This window comes from Myiozetetes cayanensis, unplaced genomic scaffold (assembly GCF_022539395.1).
Source record: "Myiozetetes cayanensis isolate MyiCay16 unplaced genomic scaffold, myiCay2020 scf74, whole genome shotgun sequence".
NCBI classification, from domain to species: Eukaryota; Metazoa; Chordata; class Aves; order Passeriformes; family Tyrannidae; genus Myiozetetes; species Myiozetetes cayanensis.
Window position 1 is genome coordinate 54,682 of NW_026088009.1, and position 24,977 is coordinate 79,658.

At 46.2% G+C, this 24,977-nt stretch overlaps 1 protein-coding gene across 1 annotated transcript; it reads right to left on the reverse strand.

The window, feature by feature from the left end:
- Positions 1-2,025: 2,025 nt before the first annotated feature.
- On the reverse strand, positions 2,026-23,952 carry LOC126652273 (ubiquitin-conjugating enzyme E2 R2-like). Its single transcript, XM_050338958.1, has 4 exons — positions 23,865-23,952; positions 9,711-9,808; positions 6,109-6,243; positions 2,026-4,683 (listed from the first exon to the last, which is right to left on the reverse strand). The coding sequence occupies exons 1-4, from the start codon at positions 23,886-23,888 to the stop codon at positions 4,464-4,466; spliced, it is 477 nt and encodes a 158-aa protein (XP_050194915.1). The 5' UTR covers positions 23,889-23,952; the 3' UTR covers positions 2,026-4,463.
- Positions 23,953-24,977: the final 1,025 nt, after the last annotated feature.

A 24,977-nucleotide genomic window follows, 5' to 3' on the forward strand; every position in this document is an offset into this window, starting at 1 on the left:
GGGCTCTTATGCAGAAATTTCCTCTCTAAGTTCCACAGTCTGATGGTAGAGCCAAGGTTGTTCTGCTGCACTTGGACATTAAGGAAATGAAGAAAAAACCCCACTCCGCTCCCCCCAAAAAACCCCAACCACTGCACAAGTGGCAGCCAGGTTTGCCCAGTGCAGGGCAGCTTGGAGCATTTGTCCTGGCTTTGGTACAAAACCTTTTGCTAGATTAGGAAGCTATTGGCAGCTCAGGGCAGGCTGGTGCTATAGAAGCCAGGCAGGAGCTACAAGCAGGCCCGATTCCAGTCAGAAGGCCCAGACAGCACCATCTTTCTCAGTCTCATTCCCCAATACAGAGACTCCTCTAGGCAGGGAGCTCTGCAACGCCATCACCATTCCTCCAGTATGGCTGTGAAGCAGAAACATTCAGGCCCCAACCACATTTGACTCAGCAGTTGCTGTGCTGCCAACAATGTCAATTGTAGCAAATGCAATGCCTGTACATGTGTCCTGCTAATTTTAGCACTGCAAAAACAAAAACTTCTGCACTCTTGAGCCATCAGGGAACAGCATGGGCCAGGCAGGACAAGCACTCCGAAGGGGTAGTTGGCAGTGATTACCTCAGTAACTCTGTGACTCTTCTACATGAGGTCAAAGTACCCTGCCCCAAAAAACAAGCTCCCCCCCACCTTGTCTGACCATTTCAGGAGTGTCATGCTCCTGCCTTCCCAAGGAACTGGCTACCAGCAGCACCCCAGCCCTATGGCAGCAGCACCTTTACCCCAAGTCCTTGCATCTCTGCTGCAGTCATATGACACCATGAACTGTCTTCTCCCTGCTCTTTCCTTTGCTGACTTAAGGTGAATAAATAAATAAATATAAAAGCAAAGCCCATGGCCTTTTACCAAAGTGCTTTTCCAAATCAGTTTCTTCTTTACTCTTAGGTGTAGGGAGCTGTCAAACAGCAGCTTTATTTTTCCAAATAGCCTTGTAGATATTTATGTATATTTATAGTGATACCTTGGAGTTTTGATGTTTTAATTTTTTTATTTTTGTAGACCTTAGAAGTAGTTATGTAGTAAATGTAGATTTTAGAGTAGCAGCATATTATCCCTTTACCCTTAACACACCAGCTCAAACCCCTGTTACCCATTCCCATATCAATTCCCTAAATTCCATAGCCTGTTTAGTCTCTTTTTCAAGGTAGAATTGTAGAAGAACACCCTAACCCTACGGAACAAGATATAGCCATAGACCCAACAACCTTCAGGCCTAGAATTCTGGAAGGCCTCCAAGGACATTACGTGCTCTGAGGAAGATGAAGATGAAGAAGAGGGGGTCCCAAAACGCCCCCAGACCCAATTCTCAAGAGGCGTGGCGGGGGCAGAACCTGGGTGGTGGCTGGACTGGATTGGGCAAAAATCATTATAAAAACTGTGGACATCTGTATTTCGGGAGCGCGCTGGGGTATTCCAGAAAGCCTGGGGGCTCATTAAAACTTTTGTATCCTTATCTTATCTCCTACCTAATTTGGCTTGGAGTCTTTTTTTCCCCACAGCCATTTAGGCAACAATAGGTATTGATACTGGAGCACCACTGAATTTGTGAACAGCTGTTATTCAAAGCTTTAACCTGTGCAAATAAACCAACTCAATTAACAGGGAAGTAACAGTACTGGGATATTTTCATTTCACATTTTTATTAGTAGACAGATGTGCAGAAAAGACAAAATATAACTACTGAAGGAGAAGACAACACAAAAATGCATCAGTTAATTGTTTCTGGTAAATTATACTGAAGAAAAAAGGAAACCATCTAGGATTTCAGTTTAGAAAACTACTAAGAAATCTAGTGTACCCTGCTGGTTTCAGAATGGTTGAAAACTGCATTTGAAAGGGTAGGTAGTTGCAAATGTAAACACTAATACTGACTGAGCTGAGAAAAAGGTTAAGAAAAAAACCAGAATACAAAGATCAGGTAAACATTTTTTCACAATTTCTTAAATAGTTTTAAAAACCCCAAACACAATACCCTCATATTTCAGTTGGTATCCCAAAAAAGGAAACCAGCAAGTCAACAAGAAGTGACACTGCACAGGGCAGTGGAGAAGAGAAATTAGTCTGATTACTGTCAGAGTTCTCAAAGTAGGTTGCTTTTTGTCTTTAAGAAAGGGTAATAGAAGAGTCATGATAATGCATCTTACGACACCAAGCTTCAAAATACAACTCAATGGAGAGTATATAGTGAAGATGGTAAAAAATACAAGGGAAATCCTGAAAGATGCAGTATCATTTCAAACCAAGTCATCAGCACAGCCAGTGTTGCCGTACTCTGCTCCTTCATGCCCCTAACAGCCCCTCAAAGCTGGAGACCTATGTTCCTGTCCCAGTGTGGCCCTGAGACCAGTCCTGCATTCATGAGTGACAGAGGCTCATTTTCTAACACTGGCACTGCCCTCACAGGGCTGGTATGAAGCTGGGGTGTGGGGGTGTTCCCCACACTGTAACTAGATGCAAAGGAGCCCTGCTGCTGGCTCCAAAAAGCACCAGGGACTGAGTTAGTCCCTGATGGAAAGATGGCCTGAAGGAGCCCATGTGGGATGCTTTAGGAGGGGTCCAGCTGCCTGTCCAGGTAACAAGCAAGCAGGAGGGCAGACCATCACATAGAGCACTGGGGACAAGGTTTCACCACTTGGGCTACCTTCACTCTGCCAGGGGCAGAGGGACGCACACTAACACACCCTGGGGCAGGGACTGTCCCTGCTTCAGCAAATCCCAGCCAAGCAACATTTTGAAAACAAATCTGCCTTGCTCACTTCAAACAGAGCTCCACAGGCCTTCCTCCCCTCCCCAATGGCTGCCTTCCCCTTCTCTCCAGGCAGCACATCTTGCTCACTCTCATCTCATTTCTCACCCTGGGACACAGCCACCAAGCTGATCACAAAACAAAGTTTACTCTAGAGCCTACAGTTCTTATCAGGGTGACTGCCTCTGTACCTGTCAAAACAAAGGGGCTCACCCAAGCAGGACCAGCACCTCCGATCTCCTCCTGGAGCTGCCAGGGCTAAGCAAAGGAGGGCACAGCTGGCTGCCAATCCAAGGATCATGTGAAAGTGAATTCAGGGCACTGCATCACAGCTGAACAAGAGTACACTGCAATGGGGTGAAGGTGCTGAGGGATTGTGGAAGAGGATTCTGCACACAGGATCAGGGCATCAGCTGAAGCATGCTGCTGAAGAGCCTGTCAAACCCTGCTGCTGGCTTTCTCTTCCAACCTGAAAGCACTGTGTAACCTTCTCCTGTAGGGCTGCACACATCCACCTGTGCCCCAGCCAGCCAGGCAGGGGAGAGCCCAGCACCCATCCACCCCTCTGCCCCATGTCCCAGCAGCCACTGCAGGTACAGGAACAGACTGGCTGCCCCAGGCAGGTGGCAAAGGGAGCTTTGTCTTCTGTCAACCCTACAGAGCTACAGCAGAGCTGCATTTACCAACAGGTGACCAACATAAGCAATAGAAAAAAGGCTCAGGCCAGCACTGGACTTGGGCTGGAAGAAGCAAAGGCTACTAGCGAGCACTGGGGAAGGAGACTCTCACATGGCCAAAAAGTTCAGGATGAATGCTGACCCACTGGGCGGCGGGATACACTTCTGTTTTCCTCCCTCACTAGAGGGGCAGCTGGCAGCAGATCCCAGTAGAATGGAGAAATTGAACTTTTTCAACCCCAACCTAGTCTGAAAAAAAAACAAATAATGCAACCCAGGGCTCAGTTGTAGAGATGTGAAGTGGTGTTTATATTTTAAGGTTCATATCACAAGCCTTTTTCAGAGACAAAGCTGATTGTGTCCTCTGCGAATCCAGGAGCCAGCTATTTCCTACCTTGAACAGGCTAAACAGATTCCTGTACCTTTCAGTAACATCCCATCAAGCTCAACACACAGTAGCTTTACACTCTCCACCCCACACCTCATTAAGGAAAAGCCACCATCACAAGGCTAAATGAATGTACACATGCTATTATTGTAAATGGAGTAGCTAAACCCTAGCAATTTACTCAGTGTGGATATTTTTCTTCCCAGTAAATGCAGCACTGGAACACCTGAAAATCCATCTTCCAATGGTTTTGTTCCAGCCTTAAATGCATCAAACATCTCAATGCAAGACTGAATTTAATTCAAGAATCTAAACACAAGCAAACCTGTTTTGTTGTATTTCAAGTGGAAAAGGAACTTTCTTTTTTAAAAAGAAATCATAATACAGTGATGAAAGGGTTAAGAATGTAAGAATTCAGACATTCTGTGGAGGGTCTCTAAGAGGTCCATAAAAAAGGAGCAAACAGATCCATACAACAGGAGACAGCAGGAGACAAAGCTTTCTTGATCCCTCCCCTCCCACCACCACTTTTTTGCTGGACTGCTGCTAGGTTACCACTGCTCCCTTCTGGCCTGGACAGGGCAGTACAGGGGCATAGAGGGAGCAGGTCATGACTCCTCATTGCCAGAATCATCATCATCGTAACAGTCGGCATCCTCCTCCTCCTCATCTTCGTCATCAATGTCATCATCGTACAAGTCGTCATAAAGCAAATCTGAACTGTTGTCATTGGAAGGCACTTTAGTTTTGATGCAGTACTCGGCCAGTGTAGTGGGGACCTTCACGCCATCCTTCTCAGCCTCAGCTTTGGTAGCCAAAACCTGTTTCCTGTGGGGAGGAGGACACAGCAACATGAGCAGGGCCATGTGCTGGCAGCAGCGTGGCTCAACTCCCCACCTCCCAGCCAGCCCCTGTCCAGCCCTCCTGGCAGCTCAAAGTCAGGAGAGCTGATGTTAGGCTGAAGCACCACTAGAAACAGACTTAGTTCCTGCAGCCCCAGGCTTGGAAGCACTCCAAGGGTGTTAGCAGCACACATACTCTCAGCAACATATGAAATCAATTATTCTGCAGGACTCCACATTAGAAACCTGGCAGAGCTCAGAGCAAATCCCCTTACATTTGTTACAGAAGGGATGGTCAGGGATTTCCTAAGATGACTTATTGCGGTAGGTTCAGAGATGCCATCCACAGCCATCCTCCACCACTAATGACTTTACCCCAACATACTCAAAACTGCAATTCCCACAAGCATTTGTCATCTCTGAGCTCCCACTGGAGGGTAAGAGCAGTCTGAGCATGTGGCTGTACCCTGAGATGCAGCTGTAACCCCAGCACCACCTGGAGATAGCAGGAAACAAGTGTTTCTCATCACTCCAAGATGGGCTCTGGCTGCTGCCTCTCAGCAGCACTTGGGCTGGGAGGGGAGCAGATGGCAACCTGTACCTTCACTTCCACCCACCTGCTCAGTCTGCCATACTCTGTTTATATAATACATCCAGCTCCACTGAAGCCAATGGAGATGGAGGGGACTAAGATAACCTCCCAGAAAGGTTCTTTGCACAGCTCAGGCCAGCAACTGACTGCCCTGCATAGCTCCAACCAGGGCTATATCCAGCTAGCAGAGTCGATGTAGATGTTGTCTTGCCCCAGGCAAGCATGACAGCATGACAGCAGTCCCAATGCAGTATGGGCCGCCCATTTGCCACTCCACAGCAACCTTGGCTCAAGTTTACATCATCTTCCTATAGCACCTGATGAACCATGAATGTCTTAGCAAAGGGCAGTCAAGACTGAACAGTTCTTCCAGCTAATCAAACCCAGCTGTGGAAGCGCTTGCCAAATCCTACTGATATTACTTTGAATTGGAGGGACAAGATTATGATTCACGAGTGCATTAAGCACAGAATTAGTAGGATGAAGGCAGTTTGAATCACATCCCAAGCAATGCAAGCAACACTCAAAGGCAAGCAGGGACTTTGACAGGAATTTAATAGCAGCCAATAGGTTTTGCTGAGCATCATGCTAGATTAGTCTGAAAAAGAACAATACGAAGACAGATCAGTCCAGTCCTCCTGCTCCAGAAGTTTGCACCATTTCTGTCCAGAAGCATGGACTTGGAATAAAGCTGTAAAATTAATTTTGAAAGGTGCAGCCACAGCAAGAAGCTGGTTGCAGCAAATTCTGAAAGCAGCCTATGTCATGTGATTCAAAGCAGGAGGCCAATAGCACGGCATCACACACAGCAAAGCTTACCTTATGATTTCAGCATACTCCTTGTCTTTTCCTTTACTGTCCCTCCATTTCCTGAACATGACTGATGCATCCACATTGGCAGGAGAGAATGTGTTGGGCTCATTAAGCAAAGAGATTACACTCAGTAAGATAGTCCTGAAAAAGGTAATAATGACAGCAGAGTCAGACCTAACACATTCATGAATTCTGCATGCTGAAAACTTCTTAAGGTGATGCATCAGAAACACGTTTAAAGTCAAAACTTAAGTGAAGAATAATGAAGCACCAAAGCTGCTCTATCACTACTGCCCTCTCTGTCTGTACAGAGGAGAGAAAATATAACGAAAGTTAACGGGTTGAGATAAGGACAGGGACAGATCACTCACCAAATACTGTCACAGGCAAAATAGACTTGAATTGAGGATATTTAATTGAATTTATTACTAACAAAATCAGAGCAGGATAATAACAAGTAAAATAAAAACACTTTCTGCCACCCCTCCCTCCTTCCCAAGCTCTACCTCCACCTCCCCAGCAGCACAGTGAGACGGGGGATGGGGGTTACGGTCAGTTCATCACACGTTGTTCCTGCCACTGCTCAGGGAGAGGAGTCCTTTCCCTGCTCCAGCGTGGGGTCCCTCCCACGGGAGATAGTCCTCCATAAACTTCTCCAATGTGAGTCCATCCCATGGGCAACGGTTCTCCATGAACTGCTGCAATGTGGGTCACTTTTCCACAGGGTCAATCCTTTAGCCACAGGCTGTTCCAACATGGGTCCCCCACAGGGTCAAAAGTAGGAAATGTGCTCTAGCATGGGCTCCTCTCTCCACAGACTTCCCATGGGTTTACAACCCTCTTTTGGGCATTCCCCTGCTCCAGCGTGGGTCTCCTCCGTGGGCCGCAGGTGAATCTTTTCACTCCTGTTAACCTCCATGGGCTGCAGGGGCAAGCTGCCTCACCACAGGCTGTACCACAGGCAGCAGGGGAATCTCAGCTCCAGTGCCTGGAGCACCTCCTCCCCCACTGACCTTGGTGTCTGCAGAGTTGTTCACATGTTTTCACTCCACTGTCATTCCTGATTGGCTCGGCCTTGGCCAGTGGTGGGTCCATCCTGGAGCCAGCTGTCATTGGCTTTGCTGGACATGGGGGAAGCTTCTAGTAGCTTCTCACAGAAGCCACCCCTGTAGCCCCTCTGCTACCAAAACCTGGCCACACAAACCCAATACACTAAGGACAATAGTTGAAGTAACAGCAGATACTTATGAACTTCAGACTCTGGTCATCAGTGTAGAGAAGATGACACAATACAAACCTCTAAGACCTAATCTGATGACAGACTATCATGGCTGTACACGTTTGTGACAGAGTATCAGGCAAAGCTTGCATCAGACCAGAATTCAGCTTGTCCATACCACCCATAGATGGTGCAGGGTTGGAAACCTGCTTGGTGAGCCTGTTCCTCATGACATTCATCCTCTCAGCAGAAAGCCAGGCTCTTTGCCTACCCCAAAAATACTACAACTCAAGGGCATCAAATGAGGTTGCACTGACTTCCCTGCCCTGTGTATTAAGAGGTTGGAACTGTGATCAGGTCTCTCAGCCTGTGTGCCAAGACTGCTGTAGCAGCACTTAAAAAACATATGCACTATCTTCCCCTTGCTGTGCTCAACACCCAGGCAAGCTGCCAAGGACCCAGCAAGATTCAACTGCTGGTACTCAGCAAAGGCAGCATGAGCCAGTCACGTAACCCCTGGCAGACAGATAGCCTTCCTGGATTTCTAGCAGCAGCCCAGAACTAGCCAGCTGCCCTGCTCTGCTGGCAGTTACCAGGGACAAACACTACTTCCCTTGCCCAGACCCCTCTGCATTTCCTACAACCCTTTGCACTTCAGAGATTGAGCCTTTTGTTCCTCACACAGTGTCACAACCAACACAAAACTCAACAGCAACTCCCATCAGGCAGCTCTACACACCTGGCCACCTGGCTTTAGCTAACACCACAACAGCTTCACACGTCTGAGGTGATCCTGCTGGCAACAGCTTTCAATTTAAATGGAAGGGAAGAATAAGAGACAAGGAATAAGTCTTGAAATACAGCAGTACATAACAACTGCTTTGCAGAACTTGATTAAAGGAGACTACAGCCCCAACTGTTGTTCAGAGAAGGGCATGCCGAGCACATCACCAAGCATATCATATATCTGGGATACAATTCCAGGAAATGCTTGGCCATTTGGATGAAGTTTCTTGAAAGATTTTGAAACTAAACACTTTCATCTGGCCAGACTGTTCAGAACAACTATCAGGAGAGTCATATACAATTTACTTTCCAAATAATATAATTCAGTAGGAAAAAGAACAGCAGCTCTGGAAAAAGCTGTCTGGTCAGACTGGAATGACAGGCAGAAGAGAAAACATTATTTATTTCAACTCAAGAATTCATTTAAAAGCCTTTGAATTCTCAGCAATCAGGCTGCAAAGCCTGCATGTCAGCAACAGCATCATTACTGTAAAGCAAGCAAAATCTAGAGAAGGCTGAGGACAAGAATTCACATCTGGATATAGCACCTGCTCTACCACACTTCCATCAAGAAAGTGAGGAGAAACCAATTTCCACTACAGTGCCCCACACTCCAAGGTCACTGCAAAGCTACCTAAACACACCAAGGTAATTGTCTATTAGAGGTGAGACTCTCTGCACTCTTCATTCCTGACCAGCACATTAGATCAGCTCCATCACTGTTGATATCCTTAAGAGCTGGACAGTCTCCTCCAACTCAAACCCTGCTGCTGTAGGTAAGCAAGGTGAACAAAGTACAGTAACAGGAAGAGATCCCAACACAGGGGATCTGACAGGACAGAACCATAAAAAAGTCCAACCATGTGTGACTGAAAACATCCTCAGCATCAGATACAAACTACACCAGACTGGATACAGACTGACCCTCTCCAGTACTGTCATGGATCTGTTTCTCCCTTGGGCGAGGTTGTTCTGGCATGTTGTTTCATGCAAGTTGTTTGGATGAAGAGTGGGGATTTCAAGCCCACCTTTGCTTTCTTACATCCCCTACCCCATTCTGGAGAACAGTTGGTGTTTAAAAAAAAAAAGGACAGGTTAGCTTCAAATGCCTCTGGTACTAAGTGATCCTTTGGGTCTTTTTGTCAGGAAGAAAGCTACCTGGCTAACTGCTCAAGATATCGCACTTCAGGAAAGGAGATACACAAATACTGTAAGGCAAACAGCAAGCAGAATAATGCACCAAGTTATTCCTACTGGGCCCAAATACCCAAAAATGTTATTTTCCATTAGTGGTACCATGGAACAGTTTGAAAAATCTAACTGTAGGATAACAATGACTGGGGAAGGGCAGAACATTTGAGATAATTTAAGAGCATGAAACTCAATGAACAGGACAGAAGTCTCCACATTGTTACCCCAGCATCAGGTCACTTCAGAATCAGCACTTCAGACAACTTGATAAGTCCAGTTCCCACCCAGTTCAAGACCTAAAGCTCCCAAAGTCTTAAATTCTGTTCCAAAACTTTCCCAACACAGGCCCTAGTCTTGGAGAGAGATGACAGGCCTTTGAGGTCACTGTTGTACATCAAAGATTCACAGTTACCTGACATTTTGGGTAGGGTTCCACCTCTCGGAGGGCAGCTCTCCACTTTGTGGGTCATCTACAGGTGGGTGAAGAATTGAAATACATACATCTCCATTCTGCAAGACAGAAACAAAAGTTGAGAGTAGCCTGGCTTGAGGCAGAGGTCTGATGACACAACCAAGCCAGCTGACCCAAACTGGCCAAAGGGATATTCCATACCATATGACATCAGCTCAGACATAAAAGCTAAGGAAAGGAGGAGGAAGGGGGGGGGGGCATTTGTTATTTACAATGTTTGCCTTCTGGAACAACTGCTACATGTTCTGAAGCCCTGCTTCCCGGGAAGTGGTCAGACACCACTTGCTGATGGGAAATAGAGAATAAAATCTTTTTTTATTTTGTCTTCACTTCTGCATGCACAAACTGTCACTTTTGCTTTAGTAAACTGCCTTACCTCAACCTATGAGTCATTTTCCATCTTATTTTCTCTCCTCTGTCTGACTGGGAAGGGGAGTGATAGAGCAGCTTGGTGGGTACCTGGTGTCCAGCCCAGGTCAACCCACTACAGTCTTCTTGATGCCCAAACGTGGGGTGAGACAAAGGCAGTTACACATATATGTATTGCATGCCATAGTAATAGTAGTTATTGAGTAGCAAGCTCCTGTGCGGGACATGGAGTTTGTCAGCTGCACTGCTTATCTCTTTATTTTGCTGAGTTTGGGAACATACTAATACAAACAAGCTCTAAGCTTTGCCCTGCCTTGCTGTGCTGGGGGAGTTATTTCATGGACAAGATAAGGGAATACATCTTCCTCCCTACCCAGGATTAATGTGGATGGTTTTATTATGCAGGCTCCTGTGATGGTTTTGGTCTAGGCCTTCCTGGTGACCAGCTTGTAACCAAGGAAGTGGCCATGTACCCAGTATTCCATATGATTTTTACATAAACCAGAGTATAAATAAGTTGGAGATTAGAGACCTCACTCTGCAAGGAACAGTGGGTCCTTGCGCTGGTCTCGCTCATCTAAGGCTGAGGCCTGCAGCGTCCACTGACCTGCCACATGGAGGTTTGGAGAGTGCTGGCCATGTCTGCCAATCCTGCTTTTCTAAGGGACATGGTGAGATCTGTTTTGCTAGTTATTAGTATAGTTCGAGTTTGATTGCGTATATCTGTTCGGTGTCCCTTTTTGTCCCCTTTTGTCCCTTTTTCCCCTTTCCCTTTCCCTTTGGGGGGTGTTTGGATTCCCTTTTGCTGTGTACATAGCATCTTAACTGTATATAACTGTAATATATGTAAATATATATATTTTTATATAAGTAGCTTGATTTTGGGTTCTTTAATTTTTTATAGTTTTTTTCCTTTGCCCTAAGTGAAGAAGGGAGGGGGAAGGGGTTTGCTACTGTGAGTTCGGGCATTTGGCAGGGAGCCAGGTCTGAACTATCACAGCTCCTGAGGTCCTTGATCATCCTTATGTGAGCTGTTTAATACCACTAATTAATACTGTTAGCACATTATGGGGTTTGTGGAATCTGGTGTTGTCCTGGTGTAAGAGAAAACAAATCTTGGGTGAGGCAATATTGAAATGTGCCCTGAAGCATCTGGTCCCTGTGTGTCAGTGTGTGTGGAAGGATTTGGGCAGGTTCCTAGGGCAGTTAACACCTCCCATTTCATGGGACTTCACACCTGAACAGGTATTCAACCCTAGCAAACTGACACATCACCTGATAGAATGGTGCCTTGCCTATCCCAATCAAAACCAGCAGCTTCTCACCCTGTACTGGGGCCTGGCCTGTGCCTATTGAGCCACAGTTCAGTACTCTCAGAGTACTGTAGTGGAGGCAGGGACCCAAATCATAATGGAGGACACTCTGGCTGAGACAGGGACTCAAACCACAACTACAGTCATTGCCCCAGTAGTGAAAAAGTGGACAAAGAGAACAAAACATCCATACCATCGATTTGAAAGGGAGGAAGGGAAGGAGGAGGAGGAGAAAGAACCAAGAAAAGAAGGGTCTGATCAAGAAGCCAGTCCTTCAACAAAGAAACTGGAGAAAGGAATGAGACAAATCAAGCAGGAAACCTAAGTTACCCAGTCCCTGACCTTATCAGAACTTCGAGACTTGTGAAAAGATTACAGCCCCCAGCCAGGTGAGCAGATTTCTACCTGGCTGCTTCGATGTTGGGATAAAGGGGCTGACAGTCAGAAATTGGAAGGTCATGAAGCCCAACAGCTGGGATCCCTTGACAAAAGTCAGGGAATTGAAAAATTAATTGGAAAAGAGGCAGCAATTTGCAGTCTCTGGAGACAGCTCCTCTCAAGTGTGAGGGCAAGATATCCATTTAAGGAAGATCTTGTGAACTCCCCAGAAAAGTGGACCACTGCAGACAAAAGTATCCAGTACTTGAGAGAATTAGCAGTGCTGGAAGTCATCTATAGTAATCTAAAAAGTGATGACATCCCTAAAGATCTAGGCCATGTGGAGGAAAGTGTTTCAAAGTGCCCCTGCAACATATTCCAACAGCTTGGCAGCAATGTATTAACAGGAAATGGATACACTAACTCTGGAGAGAGCATCTTCCTGGCTCCAAAACTTTGAAGAAAATCTCTGTACCTCCTCATGCCTATGGGCCAGCACCTCAGCTCTCAGGAGCAACTCAAGAAATCAGTCCTCTCCTGCCCTGGTCAGAGGGAAATGAAGCTCCAAGTGCAGGCCATATGGTGCAATCTGGTTCTTTCTGCAGGGCCAGGGGGAGGACATGAAGAAGTGGGATGGTGAATCCACCTTTAAGCTGGAAGCCTGTGTACATGAACTGAGAGGGAAGGGAGCTGTTAAGAAGGGGTCACCCAAGAAAGCTGTCAGTGTAGTTGCTGCAGACACAAGAAGGCAATCAGTGATCTCCCAGACATAGAAGAACTGAGATCACCTCCCTTGATCCTGTTGAGGGGACTTCTGGTCTGGCATTGCAAGGGTCAGACAGGGAACACTGACCAGGAAAAGGAATAAAGGGTCCCTGCCTTCGACCAGGAGGAGGAAAGGGATGACCAGGCATACTGGACTGTGTGGATTCAATGGCTTGGCACATCAGATCCACAGAAGTATAAGGCTTTAGTAGACACTGGTGCACAGTGTACACTGGTGCCATCAGGGTATAGAGACACAGAACCCATCTGGCTCTCTGGACTGACAGAGGGATGTCAAGAATTGTCTGTATTGGAGGCTGAGGTGAGCTTAACAGGGGAAAAGTTGGGAAAGCACCCCATTGTGACTGGCCCAGAGGCCCCTTGTATCCTTGGCATCAATTACCCCAGGAGAAGGTACTTCAAGGATCCAAAGGGGTACCAATGGGCTTTTGGTGTAACTACTGTGAATACAGAGAAGATCAAGTGTGGGATTTAGACAGGCTAAAGGCCTAGGGGAAAGAACCAAACCCTAACAGCACACATTGGGCTAAGCTGAGCACAGAGCAATTCATTACAGGAATGGAACTGCTGCCCAAAAGCCTGCCCTGTCCCCAGGTAACAGCAGCAGCCAATCAGATGCTGCAGTCACAGGTTTTGCCTTATAAGGAATGTTTTTGTGTTTGTGTAAGGTTATAAAAACCTGCGTCCTGTCAAAAGTTATTCCAGCTCCCTTCTCTTACTGAGTCCATGCTCTGTCCCTCTCCTCCCCCTGGGATTGTGATTTAATGCGTCACAATCAAGTAGCTATCTACCCTGCCTGGTCTCTAGAAGATCCCTTCATTGTGAGATTTCTGCAAGTTGAAGACCAGCATGTGCCAATTGCTACCGGGACAGTGCACTAGCAGCAATATCCCACCAACTGAGATTCCCTGGCTCACTCACCTTTCAATAGTCCCATATGGCCAGTCCAAAAGTCTGACAGAGGGTGGAGGTTAACAGTAGGCTATTGCGGCCTGAACGAAACAATGCCACCACTGAGTGTAGCTGTAGAAGACATGTTAGAGCTCCAATATGGAGTCAAAGACAACCAAGTGGTGTGCTGCAACTGACATTGCCAATGCATTTTTCTTAAACCCTCTGGCAACAGAGTGAAGACCACAGTTTGCTTTCACGTGGAGGGGTGTCCAATACACCTGGAATTGACTGCCCCAGGGGTGGAGATGTGGCCTTTCCATCTGTCATGGACTGATCCAGACTGCACTGGAACAGGGTGATGCCCCTGAACATCTACGATATACTGATGACATCATTGTGTGGGGCAACACAGCAGAAGAAGTGTTTGATAAGGGAAAAAGAATAATTTAAATTCTTCTGAAAGCTGGGTTTGCCATAAAGAAAAGCAAGGTCAAGGGACCTGCACAGGAGATTCAGTTTTTGGGACTAAAATGACAGGATGGACACTGTCATGACCCTATGGATATGGTCAACAGGATAGCAACTATGTCTCCACCAACTAACAAGAAGGAAACACAAGCTTTCCTAGGCCTTGTGGGGTTCTGGAGGATGCAGAATACCAGGTTACAGTCAGCTTGTGAGCCCCCTCTATCAAGTGACCCGGAAGAAGAACCATTTTGAGTGGGGCCTTGAGCAACAACAGGCCTTTGAGCAGATAAAACAGGAGATAGCCCGTGCAGTAGCTCTGGGGCCTGTTGGAACAGGACCAGCTGTGTGAAATATCCTCTCCACGGCAGCTGGGGAGCATGGTCTCACCTGGAGCATCTGGCAAAGAACCTCAGGAGAAACCTGAGGTTGACCATTAGGGTTTTGGAGCCAGGGTTATGGAGGATCAGAAGGCCCACTAAGCTCCTAGTGAAAAGGAGATATTAGCAGCCTATGAGGGGGTTCAAGCAGCCTCAGAAGTTGTTGGAACAGAAGCATATCTCCTCTTGGCATTGTGATTGCCTGTGCTGCACTGGATGTTCAAAGGGAACATCCCCTCAACGCATCACGCAACCAGTGCTACATTGGAGTAAGTGGGTAGCTTTGATCACACAATGAGCTCAACTGGGGAAACCCAATTTCCCAGGAATCCTGAAAGAGATTATGGACTAGCCAGAAGGCAGAGATTTCGGAGCATTGCCTGAGGAGATGACTCGTGCCCAAGAAGCACCACCATATACTGAGTTATCATAAGATGAAAGAGGCTACACTTTTTACTGATGGATCTTGCTGTGGGGTAGGAAATAATCGGAGGTAGAAAGCTGCTGTGTGGAGTCCCACACAATGAGTCAATGAGACCACTGAAGGAGAAGGCAAATAAATTCAATTTGCAGAAGTGAAAACCATCCAACTAGCCCTAAAGACTGCCGAATGAGAAAAGCGGACTGTGCTATATCTCTGTACTGACTCCTGGATGGTGGCTAATGCCCTGTGGATGTGGCTACAGCAGTGGAAGAAGACAAATTGGCAATGCAGGGTAAACCCATCCGGGTTGCTGCATTGTGGTAGGACATCGCTGCACAGGTGAAAAACATGACTGAAGGTACGTCATGTAGATGCTCACATGCCCAAAAGTCGCACCACTGAAGAACATCAGAACAATAAGCAGGTGGATAAGGCTGCCATGATTGGAATAGCCCAGGTAGACTTGGACTGGGAGCGGACGCATGAGCTATTTATAGTCTGATGACCCCATGAAACATCTGAACATCTAGGAAGAGATGGGACATACAGATGGGCTTGTGATCGAGGGGTGGACCTGACCATGGAGGCCATCACACAGGTTATTCATGAATGTGAAACATGCTGCAATCAAGCAGGGCCATGTGAGTAAAATCTCCCCGAAACAGAGGGCAGTTTCTGTGTTTCCAATATGGGGAGGCCTGGCAAATTTACTACATTGGACCACAGCCATGAACACACCAGGGCAAGAGCTGCAGACTCACCATGGTGGAGGCAACGACTGGCTGGCTGGAAACATATCCTGTAAACCAGGCCACTGCTTGAAACACCGTCTTTAGACTTGAGAGACATGTTTTGTGGTGACATGGTACCCCAGAGAAAACTGAATCAGACAATGGGACTCATTTTCAAAACAACCTCATAAACTCCTGGGGAAAGAAACACATCATTGAGTGGATGTGTCACATTCCCCATCACCCACAAGCATCTGGAAAGATTGAAAGATATAACGGACTGCTGAAGACTATGGTAGAGCATTGGGCAATGAGACATAGAAGCACTAGGATAAAAATTTAGCAGAAGCCACTTGGCTGTTTAACACCAGAGGATCTGCCAACTGCCTCGGTCCTGCCCAAACAAAACCCCTACATACTGTGGGAGGAGATAAGGTCTCCATACTACACATGGGGAAGTGGCTGTGGAAGCCAGTGTGGGTTTCTCCTCCCATGGGAAAAGACAAACCCATCCATGGGATTGTCTGCTCAGGGACCAGGGTGTACCTCGTGGGTAATGCAGAAGAATGGGGAGACCTGGTGTGTGCCTCAAGGAGATTTAACCTTGGGGGGAAAAGAGTCTGTGGTGTGAGTTGTATGTTGCAGGAAGTAAAGTAGCAGGAATTACATAAACCAACAGAATGAATTTTGTGAGGAGCAAGGAGAGTGAATTGATGTGCTGGTTTAAAAGTAAACTGGTGGGAGAAATGAACTCTACTTGAGAGACTACAAGTCAGAGTTACAATTTACTAAAAATAAATTACAATAGATGCAACAATACAGACAAAAACTGGTTTTAACCCACAAAAACAGATGTATAACCCAGCTCCCTGGGATAACAACAGAACAGTGTTCATTGGCCCCTGTTCTGAGCACCACTTGGCCCCCTTGGGGGCAAAGTAAAAGGAAAGGAAAACCTGTTGGTCCAGATGATGGTCGCAGTTCTGTCGAAGTAACTATCAAAGTCTCGTCGAGAGTGGTAGTGGCAGTCTTGTTGAAGTTCTGGTCCTCCTCTGGATCCAACGAGTGGTACCAGAAGTCCCAAACCCCCAAGATTATATATTCTCAGGTTCAGGTGGGAATGTACCAGTACCTCCCCCAGGGCAGGGTGATTTAACTGTGAGTCATGGGATATTTTTGGAATCTTTGATGGTCTAGGTCTTTGCAGCTGCCTATTGTGCCAGTCTAGTATGGCCCATTATCAGAGATGATCCCTCAGGCTGGATGTGAAGGTGCTAATGCCTCCCCAGAGGGGAGTTACCACAGCTGAGATTGGTGTGAAGACAAAGATACACGTCCCTTCCTCATAGGGCTCTTTAACACCCAGATTGTAGCCTGAGGTGTCACGTGTGCCCTGGGCAGCTGCTGCAAACAATCCATTATTAACAGTCCATCAGAAATGACATAGAGGGTGTAGAAAACACAGTTTGGTTATACCCACATAGTGATAAACTGGTCTCGGCTCCTGTAACTAGGAAAGATGATGACCCAGGCCAGTGTGTGTGCCCAAGGATGGATTGTTCTGCTTCCCCTGTGCTCTGCACCCGTCTGATGGAGTGGAGCCCCGGTCATGGCCTGTTTTTGAACATCTGGAGGGGTGGAGGAATCCCATGAAATGGGAAAATAATGCCTGTCTGTGAAAGGATGGGGGATAGTAGTTAATAAAAATGTATAAATCTGTATGTTGAGTATAAACTCTGGGTTGTTTAGCCTGGAGAAGAGGCTCAGGGGAAACCTTACACTCTCTACAACTCCCTGACAGGACGTTGTAGCCAGGTGGGGGTTGGTCTCTTCTCCCAGGAACCAGCAGTAGGACAAGACAGCACAATCTCAAGCTCCACCAGGGGAAGTTTAGGTTGGATATTAGGAAGAAATTCTTTACGGAGAGAGTAATCAGCCATTGGAATGGGCTGCCCAGGGAAGTGGTGGATTCACTGTCCCATGAGGTTTTTAAGATGAGACTGGATGTGGCATCAGTGCCATGATCTGGGAACCATGGCAGGGTTGGATCAAGGGTTGGACTTGATGATCTCAGGTCTTTTCCAACCTAGTTTAGATGGTTTAAGAATGTAGATTATGTTGTAAATGTTGGTAAGAAGGGATTTCAGTAATGAGAATTAAATACAATGGAATAATTAGGATATATATGTATCAAATTATGTGGGTATGACACTGATGCCTCAGAGCTTTTTGTGGTTTTTAATTTTTGTAAATTTTAGAAGTAGTTGTGTAGTGAAGGGAGATTTTAATGTAGCTGTATTATCCCATACCCTGTAGCATAATGTTTACACATACCTAACCCTGTTACCCCATTTCATATCAATCCCTCTAAATTCCATTACCGTGTTTAGTCTTCTTTTCAAGGTAGAATTGTAGAAAACACCCTAAGGCCTGGACCAGAAGATATCACACAGACACAGAAACCTTCAAGCCCAGAACTTTGGAGGAACTCCAAGGACCGTGCATGCTGCAAAGAAGATGAAGATGAGGAAGAAGGGGTCCCAAACTCCCCCCCGACTCAATTCCCGAAGAGGTGTGTCGGGGGGCAGAATGGGGCAGAATCGGGAGGTGGAAAAATTGGGATTAGATGGACCTTATTATAAATCATAGAACCCCTGTCTCAAGCGTGCGCATGGTATGTATTCCTCTAGGCCTACGGACTCATTAAAGCACCTGCTCTCTTATCTTACCTCCTATACTAAATTGGCCTGGAGTTTTTTCTCCACGGTCTTTTAGGTAACAATGCAAATGGTATGGAATAAGGGGTGGACATTGTATTTGGTCTGGCTGAGATGGAGTTAATTTCCCCATAACAGAACTACTACTGTGCTTTGCATTGGTAGCTGGAAAGATGTTAATAACACACCAGTGTTTTGTCTACTGCTGTGTGTGCAAACTTTTGCTTTTGCTTTAATAAAATGCCTTAACCTGTGAATTGTTTCCCATCTTGTTCTCTTTCCCCTCTCCAACTGAGAAGGGGGAATGGTAGAGCAGCTTGGTGGGCACCTGGTGTGCAGCCAAGGTCAACCCACCACATCAGTGGTAGCAGAGTCAGTTCCAGGAAGTTTTTAATTGAATGGTTTAGTACACTCTAATAGCTCAGGTATCAAAACAATGCTTCTCCCAGGACACTAGGATGCTGAACAGATGGTGTGGGGCAGTCTTACACATTTCCCCCAGGACACAGCTGTTCAGGTGAAAAAGTAGGAGATGCTCTCTGAAAGTTTCACTGTAAATCCCTTCCAGCATGCAAGAGGAAGACTACTTTGGCAGCATATGGAAACCATACAGCTACATAATTGTCAGTCTGTGTCAATCTACTCACAGTGTTATGGCCTGAATATAGATTTAAAGCTCCATGGCACCCACCATTTATAAACAGTTTAAGAAGCCTATAAAACCAATTCTTCATCAGCAACAGCATTCTGACACAAGTACTTTGTAGGACTGCTGTAGCAGTATCCACCACAGTTGATAGTCTTCACTGAAGTTAACTCCAGGGGATCATGGGGTCCCAATGCCAGATGAGGTGGAGGTGCAGATGGGGCCTGAGGCCAGACAGCAGATGTTTGCCTCTCCAGGGCCCGCTGGCTTGCTGCCTCTTGCACCTGGCTGTGGGATGACTTACAAGTTCTCAGACGCAGCCTTACACCTTCAGGTGGCATAGCCTCAGCTAATGGGCAGCCCCCACACTGTCCCTTATCATCCTGTCATGGGGTTTAGATTTTCTTCTTGAATTTTCCCATGCCACCATAAGGGGGCGCATGCCAACAGCAGTGCACGGTATTCGCCACAGTGGTACTGGACCAGCCGCCCACAGACAGGCAGAGACCCCCTGAGAACTGGAAAGAATAAAAGAGGAGCTGTTCCTGGCTTTGCTCTCTCTCTCCCTGGTGATGCTCACTGCCTGCATCGACTTGGGAAACCCCTATGCGGGTTCAGCAGTCCCGCATTGACTTACCGCTGTGGCTCCTGCCGTGACTTGCTGCCCAAAGTTGCTGGTCTGATTCACCTCCCATGCGCGAGTCCGGAATCACCCAGCTACCACCCGGCTGCAGCCCTCCTGTCTGCCAATGCCGCAACCACTGGAGCCCTGGTGTCCCCACATCCCGCAACAGTTGCCGGCTGGGAAGTTCCCTTTGTGTGGGATGAGCACAGCCACACCTGCTGCATCGCGTGGAGCCTGCTCTGCACCCTCTGCTGCAGACCGCCAGAAACAAGGTACTGTGCGCCTGATGCCAGCACCACATACCAGAGTTCTTCCTGCCGCTGCTGCTGCCTCCTGGTTTGCCGCAACTGCTCATGGCTCTGACCTGCCACTTTCCCACCACCTACAGCCATCGTTGCTGCTTCCACATGGCAACCACCTTGCCACCAGGGCTATGTGACCGCACCAGAACTGCGTTGTTTCCCCGGCAATGCAAAAGTGAAGAGAGTGATTTCTGGGTGACATTTTTTTCTCTGTTATTGTGTGGGTGTTGTTTTTGTTCTGTTTTTTTCCCTGGTTTTCAGTAAACTGTTTATTTCATTTCTACTCCTTGCTCATAAGTCTCATAATTTTTTTTCAAATTTACAATAAGTCCAGCAGGGAGGGGTTTCTGTTTCATCTGAGGTCCCACCTCCCTGGCAACATTGTCTTTAACCCAAGACACACCCTGATCCAAGACAGGTTAATGATAGGAACAAGAGAGAAGCTGCAGATCAGTTCTGTTCAAGACCACAGGCTGCTACTTCCCCATGCATCTGGTCTCACCTACATTCTGAGGATCCTCCAACCCTGCTCAACACACAGGAGCCAAAACACAAAGTAGCACTGTGATAGCATCCGTGCCTTTGAACCCAAGCCAGTGATCACAGCTACAGATAACAGTTCACCTGAAGGACATTTATAGCCAAATGAGATCCTTCTTCAACACTGGAGGCATATTTCAGCATCTCACTAACCATTCCAGGTATGCTAATTAGTAAGCCCTCATAATTTGAAGAAGTTTTGTCAAGAACACAACAAAAAACAGCAACATAGCATTTGGAGCTGCTGAATACCCAAGCGACTACTTATGTTGCTGGAACAGTTTGCCATAAAAAGGAAACTGCCTTGTTAGGATTCCAACAGGCTTGTACAATCTTGTTGTCGTGGTTTTGCCCAGCCGGCCAGCCCCTGGGGCTGAGAATAGTTTTGTCTAGGTGAATTTCCGAACAAGAAACCAATTAAAACTCTCAGTAACGCTTTTGCTAATTACATATTTAAGAAAAACAGAAGAGAAGGCTTGTGTCGCAGTTGAAATTAAGCAGTCATGTAGGAGGGGTAGCAGCGGGCCCCGAGTGGGCCAAGGCCCCCTCCTTCCCTGGCCCTGGGCCGGGGGCAGGTGTAGCACTGAAAGTCCTCCTTTTCTTCTGTACGAGAGTGAAGAAAAAAACTTTAAAAAACAAACTGCTTAGACAGAAACTGTGGCAGAAGAATTTCAGCAGATAACGAAATGTTCAAGACCAAAGCTACAGCAGGAAAGAGAGAGAAGAGAAATTAGAAAGGGGGGGCTACTTCTTCCCCCTTTCGCTCTCTCCCTTCAGCAGGGAAAAGACTGAAAAAATAAATCCCTACTACCTGTAGAAGATTATTGGAGTGAGGAGACCCCCATGCGGCTCACAGAGGAACTTGTGGATGTACCAGAGAATTGAGACTTTATGAGAAGGACTGAGGTGAGGCAGAGTCCTGTTGGAGATTTGTGACCCTGAGAGAACTTCATGCTGGAGTAAGAACGGCTCAGGTGAGATGTTGGGATCTCAGTGAAAGATCCATGCTACTAGTGCTGAAGATTTGTGACTTTGAGAGAACCTCACGCTGGAGCGAGACGGCCCAGGTGGGATGTTGGGATCCGAGTGAAGGATCCATGCTAGACCCATGCTGGAAAAGTCTATCAAAGACTGTTCTCCCGTGGAGAGGGACCTCCATAGAGAACAGGAGTAGACTTATAAGCCATTATCCCCTGTAACTCTGTGAAAGAAGATCCATGGTAGGCAAGTGTCGTCCCCTTGTAAGTCCATGAAAGAAGATCCTTCAGAACCTGGGTAACCCCCCAGCCTCTGGCCTTAGCCCAGGAGGAGAGTAAGCCCAACTCTGGAGGCAAACACAGAGAAGGAAAGAGAATTCCAGCTGCGACGAAAGTGCTGCAGAGTTACTGGAGAGAGAAAGCTGGAACTCTCAAAATGGAGAAAAGGACTGCTTCTCCTCCTTAAACTGATATAAAGGGGGGAGAAGTATTTCTGTAAATACATAGTACTTAAGTAGAATTATTGTAGATATAGTTCTTTAGTAGTTTTTATTTTGCTAATAATAAATATTCATATTATTTTCCCCAAAATTCAGTCTCTTTTGTCTACATAAACCTTCTCTCAACTGATAGTAATTGAGGAGTGTAAGCAAATTGACCCAGAGCAAAACCACAACACTTGTATAACCTAATATATTTTTAATGTGAAGTTAACCTTACTAATGTTAGATTATGTTTCACAGCCTATTCTGGTTTTATTCATAATTTCCATGATTTTACCCAGTTTCTCCTTTAACCATCTTCTGGGAGATGGCAGCCAGGAGAGGCCATCATTGCACTCAGGGGAATTTGCTCATATGATCAGGTCAACAGCATGTGGACAAGCAGATATTCAGCCATACAAAGATAAAGAGGGAAGCAAGAATGTGAGAAGTTTCCCTCTTGCAACAATCAATGTTACATGATTGGAAATTCAAGCAGGGCAGCACTGCATAAGAGTCTGGATGGGTAAAGGTGTCATGGGGCTTGATGAGATCAGCACAAGGTTTTTTAGGGATCACTGTAGTCAAGGGGCGAGCCTTTCCCCGTGTACATTCCTGGTTTGAAGCGGACACAAAAGAAAGCCTGCAGAACCTCTCATAGGAAGACCTGTGATAAGGTGACAGAGCTGCACCAAATGGAACATTTTGAAAGGTCTTTAGCTCCTCAAACTATTCAAGCAGTAGTCCTAGCAGGCTCACACTAGGCTAGGATATCCAAAAGTTCAGCAGGGATTTGACTGGCCTCCACTAAAAGATTGAGTTTTGAGCCAAAGCAGGCCTTCAATTTTCAAATACAGCCATGAAATTTTGTAATTTTGAACTAATTGTATGAAATGAAATATGAAATGAAATGCTGCTTTTTACAGTCTTTGCAGCAGCACTATTAAACTGTCTCAAGCTGCTGCTCACGAGTTTTAACATAACAACTCAACTCAACTATGTGCCAGCATAAACCTTAAAGGTCACTTGACAGATGAAAGTCCAGCAAGAAACACAACATTCACACCAGATGCAGGGTAATGTATCCTATGCCCCAGCAGCAGCAGAGGTTAGCCTGATCACTGCCATATTAACACAGTTGGGCCACTATCAGCCCCTGAGCTACTCAATCAGCAGAACACCACGCCATGCTGAGATGCACCAGATATATCCTCATGGTAACATTTCCCTTAGTGCTTTCCCTTAGTGCTTTCGTCCATGACAACTTCACTTAAATCTCTCTAAGCAGCCCATGCTCAGCATCATGACGAAAATGCTTTCAAGCTAGGGAGTGCTGCTTTCTAAGAAACATTTATATAAAATCATTCTTCTTCTGAACCTGCTATGTAGTTGTACCATGATCCAGTCATGGACTTGATAGTCCAGTGTTACACCGTGAGCATCACTCACACACGCACTGAACTAAGGGCCACTTCAAATTGACTAGTAGACATTACATTCAAAGGTTCACTCTGGTCCCAGGGTGACCAGGCTGTGCATGACTCCTCCTGAAGCTGGACTCCAACTCTGGTTCTTCCTGCAGTTGGAGCACCCCAAGTCCAAACCCCTTCATCATAGGCTGACTGCTGCAGGAGATTGTTTCCCAACATTTCTTGTCTCATCACACAATTTTGTAGGATATGCTCAAATTAAAAATGTACTTGAAAGTCATAAAAACAGCAACTAGTTGTCTAAGTATCACAGTAGAGCAAGACCCATACACCAGCTTAGGGGATCCAAGAATCCCCTAAAACTGCCAACACTCACGACATAATGCTTCAGCTGGAGCTGCTTGCTGCACTTGCAGGTGTGAGAAAGGTTCCATCCCTGTCTACAGAAACAGCATTTCTTACAACATTTAGATTTAACTCTGCAACCATGAAGCTGACATTTAAACACAAACAGCTAACCGCTTTAGCTAAGGCTAGAGATGTTTAGTACCTTCAATACTTCCAGAAGTTTAAGGACATAGGAAACTTTCTCACATACCTGAGAAAAAAATTAATTAGCTTAAAAAACACTTTACCTCATAAATGTTGGGGTGCCACATTTTGGTCAGGAATCTGAAGGTAGGTGGTGAATATGGATAGTCAATAGGAAATTTAATGTGAGCCTGGAAAATAAAGCAAAATATTTTAATTATGAAACAGAACAAAGAGATCAACAAGCAACCATTGCAGTGAAAACACTGAAAAAAAAATTTCCATTAAGTCCATTAAATATTTTTTTATATATATCAGTGCCCATGTGGACCCACAGTATAACTCTACACAATTTCTTATGAGCAAAACACTAACTGAACAAGAAAACTAAACACCAGGCCTTATCTGGGCCGGTAACACTCAGAAAACAAGCCACAAGACATTTACCAAGTCCTAATTCAAGCAGTACTATCCAAGAACTGTTGTTCAACAGATTTGAAAAGTTAGAACTCAAGATATAATTGCTGTCTTGCTAGGTTCAGATGCAGTCTAAAAACAATTACTAAGGTGAAAGGACCTTTTCTACATTTGCCAGTGCAAAGGTTTTCAATTACTCTTTCTCTATGGGAAAAAAAATAAAAATTAAATACATGCCCAATTGAGATCGTAGAATCATAGAATTAACTGGGTTGGAAGAGACCTCTGAGATCATCAAGTCCAACTCTTGATCCAACCCCACTGTGATTACTAGATCATGGCACTCAGTGCCACATCCAGCCTCATCTTAAAAACCTCCAGGGACAGTGAATCCACTGCCTCTCTGGGCAGGCCATTCCAATGCCTGATCACTCTCTCTGTAAAGAACTTCTTTCTAATATCCAACCTAAACCTCCCCTGGCAGACCTTAAGCCCATGCCCTCTTGTCCTACTGCTGATTGCCTGGGAGAAGAGACTGACTCCCACCTGGCTACAACCTCCTGTCAGGTAGCTGTAGAGAGTGATGGAGTCACCCCTGAGCCTCCTCTTGTCCAGGTTAAACAACCCCAGCTCCCTCAGCTTCTCCTCATAGGACTTGTGTTCAAGTCCCTTCACCAGCCTCGTTGCTCTTCTCTGGACCTGCTCCAGCACCTCAATGTCTTTCCTGAACTGAGGGGCCCAGAACTGAACACAGTACTCAAGGTGTGGCCTCACAGGTGCTGAGTACAGGGGAAGGATCA